Genomic DNA, 12,215 nt, shown 5'->3' on the forward strand with positions numbered 1-12,215 from the left:
CTGATTGGATATCATAAAAGCAAAAGAAAAAACATACGATGTGGTGAGGGTGAGTGGGAAGCTACAGGATTTGGGAAGCTTTTAAATTCCTGTAGAGGACAAAAAATTAAAAGACAATGGGGGGATGAGGATAAATCATAAGGTAAGCTAGTTAGTATATAAAACGAGATTGCAAGATATATAAAAGATAAGAAAGAGGTAAGAATGGACTTTGGACCACTGAAAGTAGTTATGGGAACAAAGACATTGTAGAGGAACTGAGTAGGTACTTTGCATTAGTTTTCATGGTAGAAGACACAAGTAGCATACCAGAACTTCAAGAGAGTTTCGGGACAGAGGTACGCGTAATGGCCATTACTGAGGAGAAGATGCTGATGAAGCTGAAAGGTCTGAAGGTGGACAAATCACCTGGACTGGAAGGACTATACCCCAGACTCCAAAAGGAGATAGCTGAGGAGATTGTAGAGGCATTGGTGGTGATCTTTGAGGAATCACTGGATTCAGGGAGGATCCCAGAGGTCTGGAAAATGGATAATGTAACATCCCTTTTTAAGAAGGGAGGGAGGCAGAAGACTGGGAATTATAGGCTGTTTATCCTGACCTCAGTTGTTGGTAAGATTTGAGAGTCCATTATTAAAGATGAGATTATAAGTTTAGGGTTGAACCAGCACAGCTTCATTAAGGAGATGCCATGCCTGACATATCTGTTAGAATTCTTTGAGGAGATAACAAACAAGTTAGAAAAAGGAGAGTCAATTATCATTATCTGTTTGGATTCCCAAAAGGCCTTTGACCAAGTGTTGCACAAAAGGCTGCTGAATTTGATAGGAGCTCATGGTGTTAAGGATAACATAAAAGCATGGATAGAGAATTGGCTGACTGGCAGAAGACAGAGAGTGGGGAGAAAGGGGTCTTTTTCAGCATGGCAGCAAGTGACTAGTGGAGTTCCGTCGGGGCCAGTATTGGCACCACAACTATTCACGTCATACATTAACAATCTGGATGAAGAAACTAAGGCCATTGTAGCTAGGTTTGCAGATGACACAAAGATAGGTGGTGGGGGAGGGGGGGAAGTGGTATTGTTAAGGAGGTGCAGATAAGGACTTGGACAGGCTAGGAGAGTGGGCAAAGAAGTGGCAGATGGAATGTAATGTAGGAAACTGTGAGGTAATGCATTTTGGTGGGAAGAATAAGGCATAGACTATCTTCTAAATGTGGAACGGCTTTGGAAATCACAAAGGTACTTTGGAGTCTCACTTCAATGTTCTCTGAAGTTTAAGATTCCCTACCCAATTCTTAGATTCCCTACAGTGTGGAAACAGGCTCTTCAGCCCAACTAGTCCACACCGACCCTCCGAAGAGCAACCCATCCAAACCCATTCCCTTACATTTACCCCTGCACCTAACACTACAGGCAATTTAGCACGGCCAGTTCACCTAATTTGCATGTCTTTGGATTGTGGGAGGAAACCGGACCACCCGGAGAAAACCCACGCAGACACGGGGAGAATGTGCAAACTCCACACAGACAGCTGTCCGAGGCAGGAATTGAACCCGGGTCCCTGGCACTGTGATGCAGCAGTGCTAACCAGTGAGCCACCGTGTCGCCCCGTGCAGGTGCAGTGGCAGTTAGGAAGGCAAATACAATGTTAGCATTCATTCTGAGAGGGCTCGACTACAAGAGCAGTGATATATTGCTGAGGTTGTAAAAGGCTCTGGTCAGACTGCATTTAGAATGTTATGAGCAGTTTGGGGATGGCTCTGGGTTCTGGAGCTTACCTTCGGCTGGAGGGCAGCAAGGTATCGCCGCCGCCCGGCTGCCAGGCAAGGGACATCTTGATGCGGCGTCTGGCCTGGGTTAAGCTCTAGGACCTCATGCAGCTCGCTCCCAAAGTAATTTCCTGGGGCAGCACGGTGGCTCAGTGGTTAGCACTGCTGCCTCACAGTGCCAGGGACCCGGGTTCAATTCCCGCCTCAGGCAACTGTCTGTGTGGAGTTTGTACATTCTCCCCGTGTCTGTGTGGATTTCCTCCGGGTGCTCCGGTTTCCTCCCACAGTCCAAAGATGTGCAGGTCAAGTGAATTGGCCATGCTAAATTGCCAGTAGTGTTAGGTGCATTAGTCAGAGGGAGATGGGTCTGGGTGGGTTACTCTCGGAGGGTCAGTGTGGACTTGTTGGGCTGAAGGGCCTGTTTCCACACTGTAGGGTATCTAATCTTAAAAAAAAAAAGTACTGGGAGGTCTGGAAAGAGTGAATGTGGAGAAGATGTTTCCACAAGCAAGAGAGACTAGGACCCAAAGGCACAGCCTCAGAGTGTAGGATTGAGTGAAGTGAGATGAGGAGGAGTTTCTTCAGCCTGAGGGTTGTGAATTGGTGGAGCTTATTATCGCAAAAGGCTGTGGAGGCTAAGTCATTGAATGTCTTTGAGACAGAGATAGATATGTTCTTGATTAGAGAGGGGATTAAAGGTTATGGGGAGAAGGCAGGAGAGTGAGATGAAAAACGTCAGCTATGATCAAATGACCTAATGCTGCTCCTGTATGTTATGGTCTTATAGGTTCTGTCCTGAGTGATGCTGCTGTTTCACACTCGCCTACATGAGCCTAGATGCTATGAAATGATGGCCAAACCCCATAATCTTCCTACTGTAGCCAAACAATGTTCAGTACGTGAATGATAGAATGACTAAGCCAACTCAAGTTGTTTATTCAATTTCAGGTTCTGTATTTCCAGTTACCCTTTGTTTTCTGAACTTCCAGCATGCCACACCACCAGTTTAGCTAATGATCTTATATTTAACATTACAGAGAAAAAGCTGGAAGAGGAGATACTTCACACTGGATGAAAATTTTTTCAGTTACTTCAAGTGTGAATTGGTAAGCTGAAATTGGGTGTTTTTAAAACTATTTGACGTTTTTCAACTGGCTCCTCCGTTTGATTTTGACTTCAGTTTCCTCAAAAGGGATATTGCTTTTTTAGAATAAAGACTTCTCATTTTGATCTCAGTTGTACCATCAAAAATAATGAAACTAAGAGATCATGTAAGATATGAATGTGATTGTACCAGAATCTCAGATGACACTGTATGTGCTATCATGGAGGTCTGTCAAATCATCTGATTGTGTAAACAGTCAAAACCAATTTTTAAAATATTTTCCTCTGCTGTCCATTCCCTTGAGTTGCCAGTGGTGACAACACAGTAAATCATTGCAAGCTCTGGCATTTCTGTGATCAAATGCTTTGTCAAATGCTCTCAGCTGCACATTTTGAGATTTCTTGAAAGGATTGGACTGCCCTTCAGTGATGTATCTTGTTGGCATCAACTGAGTGCCAACTTGGGAGATATAGAGTTGGGCTGGTAGAGTCTAAGAAATACTTGAGCAGAACCCACTGCCTTTTCAGCCATGATCTCATTGAATGGCTGAACAGGCTCACACAGGGAAGATGGTAGGGCTGAGACACCTGAAATAACTCTACAGAGGCAGGTATCCCATCACTAAGTCACTCTTTATTTACACATGACAAGTGCTTGAGTTGAGTGCTGCCTCTTCAGAGTTAGCTGTCAGACTGCCAGTATCTCTGACACTCCTGTTCTCATCTATCAGCCAGGGATCCCTGATTGGACCAGCTTAACAGCCCCAATCAGGGAACTTAGATTCTTGGAGGTCTGGCTAGCTGACATGGGTACAATCACTCGCAACGAAGTTGCCTCATTCCACTCTGGTGAAAGTGGAGGAGAATAAGACACTATGAATGAACTGTTAAGGTTAAGAGACACAGTACAGAATAGTTCCTGAGGATTCCTTTGAGGTAACCAAATATGAATTCAAACAATTGATGTTCGGCTCATCACCTGATTGAATAACTCTATCTCGGTTAATTCATTTTCTTGGACCTTAGCTTCCCTTCAATGTTTTGACCTTTTCCACTGTTGCTGATCTTCAACATCCACAGATTGAACAAAAAAAATTAAACATCAACTGAAAGTGATACGACAGAATACAGCACAGAAACAGATCCACCATGTGTTTGCCAACCAACTACATGAATCGTGTTTACCTGCACTTTTACAATAGCTGATATGTCCTGGCATTTTCAATGCCCATCCAGATGCTTCTTAAATGTTGCAAGAGTGCCTGTCTCCATCACCGCCTCAGGCAGCATGTTCCATTTTTCGACTGCCTCTGGATGAAATTTTTATTTTGCTCAGATCTCCTCTAAACCACTCACTCCTCAGTTCAATGTTATACCCTCTGGTCTCAGACATGTCTGCTATGGGAAAGAGATTGTCACAATCTACTGTGTTGATGCCTTTCATGATTTTGTATCCCTCAATCAGATCCCCCCCTCAACCTCTTCTGCTGCAAGGGAATCAAATCCAGGCTCTCCAGACTCTGCTGGTAACTGAGACTTTTCATCTCAGCCAACATCATGGTGATTCTCCTGTGTGCCCTCTCCAGTGCAGTCACATCTTCCTAATAGCATGGCGACTAGAACTGCACACACTATTCCATCTGTGGCCTAACCATTATATTATAAACTTGTTACAAGTCTTCCTTACTTCTAAATTCTATGTCCCAGCTAATGAAGACAAGCATCCTGTCTGCCGCCTTCACCATCCCTCTATCTATGCTGACACCTTCAGAGACCTGTGAACTTGTACACCAAGGTCACTTTGTTCCTCAGTCCTCTGTAAGGACTGACCATTGATTGTGTATATTCTTCCTTTATTAGACCTTTCAAAATGCATCACTTCTCATTTCTACAATGACATCCAAGTTGTTCATATGCATAACGAAAAGTTAGGGTCCCAGCCTGATCCTTGTGATACACCCTGGTCATAGACTGCCAATCATAAAAACAACCCTCCACCATTACCAGTTCTGAAGAAGGATCATTGGACCTGAAACCCAGATGCTGCCCAGACCTGCTGATTTTTCCAGCTTCTGTTTTTGCTATCAATCTTTGCGTCCTATTTATAAGCTAATTTTGGATCCGGTTTGCCAGCTTGCCTCGGATCTCAGAGGCTGTTGCTTTTTGGATCAGCCTTCCATGTCGGACCTTGTCAAAGGCCTTCCTTTGAAGTCTGTGTAAACCACATGCCCTCCAAATATAGACTTAACTGCAAGGAGCTGTTCCCTGTCTGTATTTGCTAATGACATTGAAATCAGCCTTCCCCCCAATTTAGACACTTAACTTTTGCACCATGCTTATCCCTTCCCAAAATGACTTGGAAAATGCAGAGTTGTTACCATCCCCAAAATGCTCCCTGATCTGACCAGTTTCATTCCTTTGGTTTAGGTCGAGTCCTTTCCCATCGCTGGTAGGGCTAGCTATGAACTGGCATAAAAACCTCTCCCGGTTCCCTGTTTAATCCTTTCACGCTAAGGCAATCACAAGTAATGTTGGTAAAGCTGAAGTCTGCAAAAACTATAACTCTGTTTCTCTCACACCTTCCTGATTTGCCTGCATATCTGCTCCTATATCTCCTGCCAACTGTTAGGAGGCCTGTAGTATAATCCCAGCAAGGTAATCGCCCTTTTTTATTTTTAAGCTGTACCCAGATGGCTTCATTTGAAGACTCTTCTGGGACGTCTTCACGTATTATTGCAGTAATGGTTTATTTTCTCAATGCCCCTACTTCTCTTATTTATCCCCCTACCATGCCTGAAACTTGTTAACCTGCCAGTCCTGATCGTCCTTTCACTATGTCTCAGTGATCAACAATATCATACGTGCTCATGAATGCTCTGAGTTCATCTGCCTTGTTATCAAGCCTCTTGAATTAAAGTAGATACAGCTTTCTCGACCTCCCATGTGTCTTATCCTGTTCATGTCTTCTCCACCTACTGGACCGTTCTGGCATTCTTTCTATATCTGATTGGACCTTGCTCCTGACTTTACAGATACTCAGTGATCCATGCCCCCTGCCAAATCAGTTTAAAACCTCCCCACAGCACATTCAAACCTCAGTTTGAACTTTTTGCAGCACTTTATCTCATTTTTGAAGGACAGTCGATCTGCAAATCATTCATAACTTGTACAAGAAAAGGTTCTTTAGATAATATGCCTGGTTTGCCATGCTTCAGGATGGAACTGACAGTAGGATGCTGCAAAAAAGACGACAGCTTAATCTCTTTATGATGAAACTAATTCCAGAAAGCTTTCCCATCGCACTCATACTGTCCTGATAAAATGTTTTTCTAAACATAAATAATTTCACAGCATGTGTTCAAAAATAGATCGTGTGGAATGGCTGCTGTCATACGTCCATTCATGAAGGCTCAGTGTTTGTTTTTGATGAATGCTGATTAAAACCTAAGGCGTCTTTGCCTCCTTTACCCTCTTGGTGGTGACAATTTAAAAATGACATGGTTTAATGGCTGCATATAGTCCCTTGATATCGCACTCAAATGTTCTTTGTGGGTTTTGAGTGAATGACTTGGAGGCTGAGATCAAATGCTATCTATTCATTGGCAAGCAGATGACTTTCTCGCAAGATCACTGGTGATAGAAGTGTGAATGCTGGTTATATTTTCTTTTTGCTGATGCTCTGCTAAGTCAGTAGAGATTAGGACTGTGACTTTGGATGTCCTGACTTTTAATTCATTCATTGCATTTCTTGCCTGTCCCAGAAAGGTGCCAGTAAGATGCTGTGTTGATGATCATGTTGCAGTTAAGAGTGAGTCTGGAGTTTGGTATAACATACAAGGACAGGACTTGTCCGATTTAAAAATAGGACCTTGGATAGTGTTGTAGAACAGAGAGACATCAGGATTGAGGTACCTAATTCCTTGAAGTTTGCCTCATATGTTGACAGGATGTTTAAGAAGGCATTAAGCAAGCTTGCCTTCATTGCTCAGAGTACAGGAGTTGAGACATCATGTTAAGGTTGTTCAGGACCTTGGTGAAGCCTCTTCTGGAACATTGTGTCCAATTCTGTTTGCCCTGTTAGCAGAACGATATTAGTAAGCTGGAGATGGTTCAGAAAAGATTTACGAGAATGGTGCTAGGAATGAAGGGTTTAAGTTATAAGGTGAGGTTGGGTAGGCTGGGACATTTTTCATTGGAATGTGGGAGGTTGAAGGATGACCTTACAGAGGTTTATAAAATCATTAGGATGCACATAAGATGAATAGTAGGTGTCTTTCCCAGAGTGGGGGATTTCAAAACTGGGGGCATACCTTTAAGGTGAGAAGAGAAAGATTTATAAAATACACAAGCTCAGGCAGATGGGAGAATTAGATCAAAGTTTGGGAGTTAGGTCGAAGGATCTATTTCCATGCTGCATGATTCTGTGATCGTGGAAGTTTGGGACATTTGATTTCATGAAGGACTTTTACCATGACCTGATTGTTATATGGTCAGCATTACTGATTCAAACTTTTAATTCCGGATTTATTTAGTGAAGTGAATTTAAGTTGCGTAGCTGCTGGGCTGGGGTTGAATTCATGTTTTTGGATTAAATCCCAAAACGTCCAGGTTATATGTTGAGTGACAGCCTATATTCCTGTTAGGGTGAAAGGAAAGGCTGGTAGGTAGAGGGAATGCTGGATGACTGAAGAAATTGAGGGTTTGGTTAAGAAAAAGAAGGAAGCATATGTCAGGTATAGACAGGACAGATCGAGTGAATCCTCAGCGTATAAAAGCAGGAGGAGTATACTTAAGAGAGAAATCAGGAGGGCAAAAAGGGGACATGAGATAGCTTTGGCAAATAGAGTTAAGGAGAATCCAAAGTGTTTTTACAAATACATTAAGGACAAAAGGGTAACCAGGGAGAGAATAGGGCCCCTCAATGATCAGCAAAGCTGCCTTTGTGTGGAACCGCAGGAGATGGGGGAGATACTAAATGAGTATTTTGCGTCAGTGTTTACTGTGGAAAAGGACATGGAAGATATAGAATGTAGGGAAATAGATGGTGACACCTTGAAAAATGTACATATTACAGAGGAGGAAGTACTGGATGTCTTGAAACACATAAAAGTGGATAAATCCCCAGGACCCGAGAACTGTATGGGAAGCAAGGGAAATGATTAGTGGACCACTAGCTGAGATATTTTTATCTTCGATAGTCACAGGTGAGGTTCCGAAAGACTGGAGGTTGGCTAACATGGTGCCACTATTTAAGAAAGGTGGTAAGGATAAGCCAGGGAACTATAGACCAGTGAGCTTGGCGTTAGTGGTGGGCAAGTTGTTGGAGGGAATCCTGAGGGACAGGATGAACATGTATTTGGAAAGGCAAGGACGATTAGGGATAGTCAACATGGCGCTGTCCGTGGGAAATCATGTCTCACAAACTTGATTGAGTTTTTTGAAAAAGTAACAAAGAAGATTGATGAGGGCAGAGCAATGGTTGTGATTTATATGGACTTCAGTAAGGCATTTGACAAGGCTCCCCATGGAAGACTGGTTATCAAGATTAGATCTCATGGAATACAGAGAAAACTAGCCATTTGGATACAGAACTGGCTCAAAGGTAGAAGACAGAGGGTGGTGGTGGAGGGTTGTTTTTCAGACTGGAGGTCTGTGATCAGTGGAGTGCCACAAGGTGCTGGGTCCACTACTTTTCATCATTTAGATGTGAGCAGAAGAGGTATAGTTAGTAAGTTTGCACATGACACCAAAATTGGAGGTGTTGTGGACAACGAAGAAGGTTACCTCGGATTACAATGGGATGTTGACCAGATGGGCCAGTTGGCAGATGAGTGCCAGATGGAGTTTAATTCAGATAAATGTGAGGTGCTGCATTTTGGGAAAGCAATTCTTAGCAGGACTTATACACTTAATGGTATGGTCCTAGGGAGTGTTGCTGAACAAAGAGACCTTGGAATGCAGGTTCATAGCTCCTTGAAAGTAGAATCGCTGGTAGCTAGGATAGCGAAGAAGGCATTTGGTATGCTTTCCTTTATTGGTCAGAGTATTGAGTACAGGAGTTGGGAGGTCATGTTGCAGCTGTACAGGACGTTGGTTAGGTCACTTTTGGAATATTGCGTGCAATTGTGGTCTCTTTACTTTTGGAAGGATGTTGTGAAACTAGAAAGAGTTCAGAAATGATTTACAAGGATGTTGCCAGGGTTGGAAGATTTGAACTATAAGGAGAGGTTGAATAGGCTGGGGCTGTTTTCCCTGGATCGTCGGAGGCTGAGGGGTGACCTTATAGAGGTTTATAAAATAATGAGGGCATGGATAGGGTAAATAGTAAGGTCTTTTCTCTGAGGTGGGTGGGGGGTGCAGAACCAAAGGGATTGGTTTAGGGTGAGAGGGAAAACAGACCTAAGGAGCAATGTTTTGATGCAGAAGGTGGTGTGTGTGTGGGATGAGCTGTCAGAGGAAGTGGTAGAGACGAGTACAATTGCAACATTTAAAAGGCATCTTGAGGGTATATGAATAGGAAGGGTTTAGAGGGATATGGGCCGAGTACTGGCAGGTGGGAGTAGATTGGGTTGGGATATCCGGCCGAAGGTTCTGTTTCCATGCTGTACATCTCTTTGACTCTATGACAGAACTACTATGTTACCTTACCTGTAAAAATGCCATGCTTTTGTTGCATCACTTCGAGGATTGAGAAACCTGTTTTGAAACGTTCATCTCATTGTTACTTTCAGAACTGATTGTGTGATTTCAATTGTGCCTTTGCAGGAAAAAGAACCACTTCGAGCAATACCACTCAAAGACATACAAAAAGCTCAGAACTGTAGTTGCAGGTAAATGAAGTTACTTGTTTGAGAAGTTCTATAAATGAATTCAGTCCAAATAATGACACATTTATTCCGGGATTCAAATGTATATTGTGTTATGAGCAGACGGTGAGGAGTGAATCAGCTTCCCACTTTTCAACTTCCTGGGTTAGCCATAACAAATGTTTAAACATATTCTTTTGCACTGGGGCTATTACCTCTCTTTCATATAAATGCCACCAGGCATTTTTCCTTCTTGAAAGGCCAAGTCAGCATTTTCTCCAACTGCAGTCAAAAATCTTATCTCACTGGTCTGCCAAAGGAATTGCCTGAAAGATAAGTCAGCACGTGTGGTCTGATGTCCAAGTTTGTTATTTCCAAGACTGAAACTTGTCACGTTCCTGATGAAGGGCTTATGCATGAAACATCTCTCCTGCTTCTCGGATGCTACCTGACCTCTTGTGCTTTTCCAGCACCACACTTTTCAACGTGACATCTTTCATCTCTACTTTGTGAAACTCATTATTCAGGTGTAAATCAAAATAAGAGATGAGGGTTCCTTCAAGCCTATCTGAGTTGGTTACAATAGTTTTTTGATAAATACTAAGTTTACTTCAGGCAGTCTTCATTTATATTATTAAACATTGGTTTCCTGATTTGGCCAGTCTGTAATCAGATAACTGCTATGACCATTTGAAATCAGTGTTTTTTACCTTGTTAAAATCATTTCATTCCATGGAAGTCCTCAATATTAAAATCAGATGATGGAGTTTGAAAATTGATTTATATACAGTATATCTAGGTATATCTGTACTTTATCACTGTTGTGACATCAGACCTTGCTTTGGCTAAAATATAATGTATTATCTCACCTTTTATCATAACTTATTTTGTCCGTATTTTTTCTTCACCCATCTCCACACAGTCAAGCACTGATGAGGGATAATCTGTTTGAAATTGTCACAACATCTCGAACTTTCTACATTCAGGTAATTTTCACAAAAATTTTTAAATCTACTTGCATGCCTGTACCTGAGTGCAGTTTCATTATCACTGTGACCAACAGGAGTAATCAATAGAGCAAAAGAGCAAAAACAACAGGGCAGGGAACTGAAAATTTTGAACAAGAAACTTAAAGTAATCAATGCTTTTTTTTCTCATCAGTTTTAAGTCAGCTTCTATGATAATTTCTTGCATGATACATAAGATGGAAGAATCAGTGCCCTGACTGAATTCATCAACAACTTACAGCCAGACCTTGCTGTAAACTATCACCAGAGAATTATAAAACAACACAGCACAGAAGAAGTCCCTTGGCCCATTGTGTCTATGCTGCACTCCATAATCAGAGGGTGAATATTTTCAGATGGAAAATGTGAAGTTGTTCTCAATTCACAATTTGAAGTGATTGAAGGGGATTATAAACATGTTAAAACAATTTTGTTGTTAGTCACCCCTATGTTATAAAACAAATCCTTGTCACTTCCACCCTTACCCAAACCCTGCTGTCATTCCACTCTGACTGTTAGAGAAGTTAGGAAAGAAGAACACGTTTTACATCCTCAGCAAGGCCGAAAATACTTCACAGCCAAGGAATTACACTCAAGGAAGTTGAGTCACTGTTATATAAGCAAATATGGCAACCAGTTTTTGCCAGTTTCACAAAGAGTAAATTAAACAAGTCATCAGCTTTTCTCCTTTCCATTAGCAGTTATGGGGTAATTTTGGCTGGAGAACTGACAGTGCATCTCTGCTTTTCAGTTATACTTAATATTTACAGCATAGTAACTAGCCATTCAGTCTAACTGGTCCATGTTCAAAATCACACAACACCAGGTAAGAGTCCAACAGGTTTAATTGGAAGCACACTAGCTTTCGGAGCGACGCTCCTTCATCAGGTGATTGTGGAGGGTTCGATCGTAACACAGAATTTATCGCAAAAATTTGCAGTGTGATGTAACTGAAATTATACATTGAAGAACTGATTGTCTGTTAAGCCTTTCATCTGTTAGAATACAGTGATAGTTTCACTTCTTTCATGTGTAAATCACAAAACCCTTTTGTTTTAAAGTTGCATTCTCGGGTTAGCTGTTAACAATGGTGATAGCTAGACAATATGTTGAAGGTGTTAGCCCCTTGTGTTCTCTGCCTATGACCTGATGTTTAGATTGATTCTAATCTAAAAAGTGAGATAACAGAGTTTTACATAAATTCATGCAGTTTTTGAGCTCAGAGTTCTCCATGAATGTATGTAGTTTTTGAGCAAAGGGCAATGTAACTCTGCAAGTACAAAAAACTTCACCACACAAAATATTTGCGTGCATGTGGGTCTTTGTCTGTCTGTGTGTGTGTGTCTGTCTGGGGTGGGGGTTGTGAGTGTGAGAAAGTGTGTGTGTGTGTGTAGAATGCAGAGTGTCTTAAGTCTGTGAGAGGGTGCAAAAGGGGGAATGCGTGTATCTATAAGTGTGTGTGTGGGTGTCTGTGTATGCGTCTGTGTGGACCTGTGTCCGTGTGTATGGGGGAGTGTGTGTGTGTAGA

The 12,215-nt window shown here is 42.1% G+C and overlaps 1 protein-coding gene across 1 annotated transcript in view; it reads left to right on the top strand.

Annotated features, from left to right (window-relative positions):
- Window positions 1-12,215, top strand: part of LOC122543126 (pleckstrin homology domain-containing family A member 2-like) — a 106,498-nt gene that overhangs the window by 78,209 nt on the left and 16,074 nt on the right. The window contains exons 8-10 of the mRNA XM_043681467.1: window positions 2,808-2,876; window positions 9,640-9,704; window positions 10,603-10,666. Coding sequence (XP_043537402.1) covers window positions 2,808-2,876; window positions 9,640-9,704; window positions 10,603-10,666 — 198 coding nt within the window. The remainder of the gene's footprint in view (window positions 1-2,807; window positions 2,877-9,639; window positions 9,705-10,602; window positions 10,667-12,215) is intronic.

The sequence above is a fragment of the Chiloscyllium plagiosum genome, chromosome 42 (assembly GCF_004010195.1).
Source record: "Chiloscyllium plagiosum isolate BGI_BamShark_2017 chromosome 42, ASM401019v2, whole genome shotgun sequence".
Lineage (NCBI taxonomy): Eukaryota > Metazoa > Chordata > Chondrichthyes > Orectolobiformes > Hemiscylliidae > Chiloscyllium > Chiloscyllium plagiosum.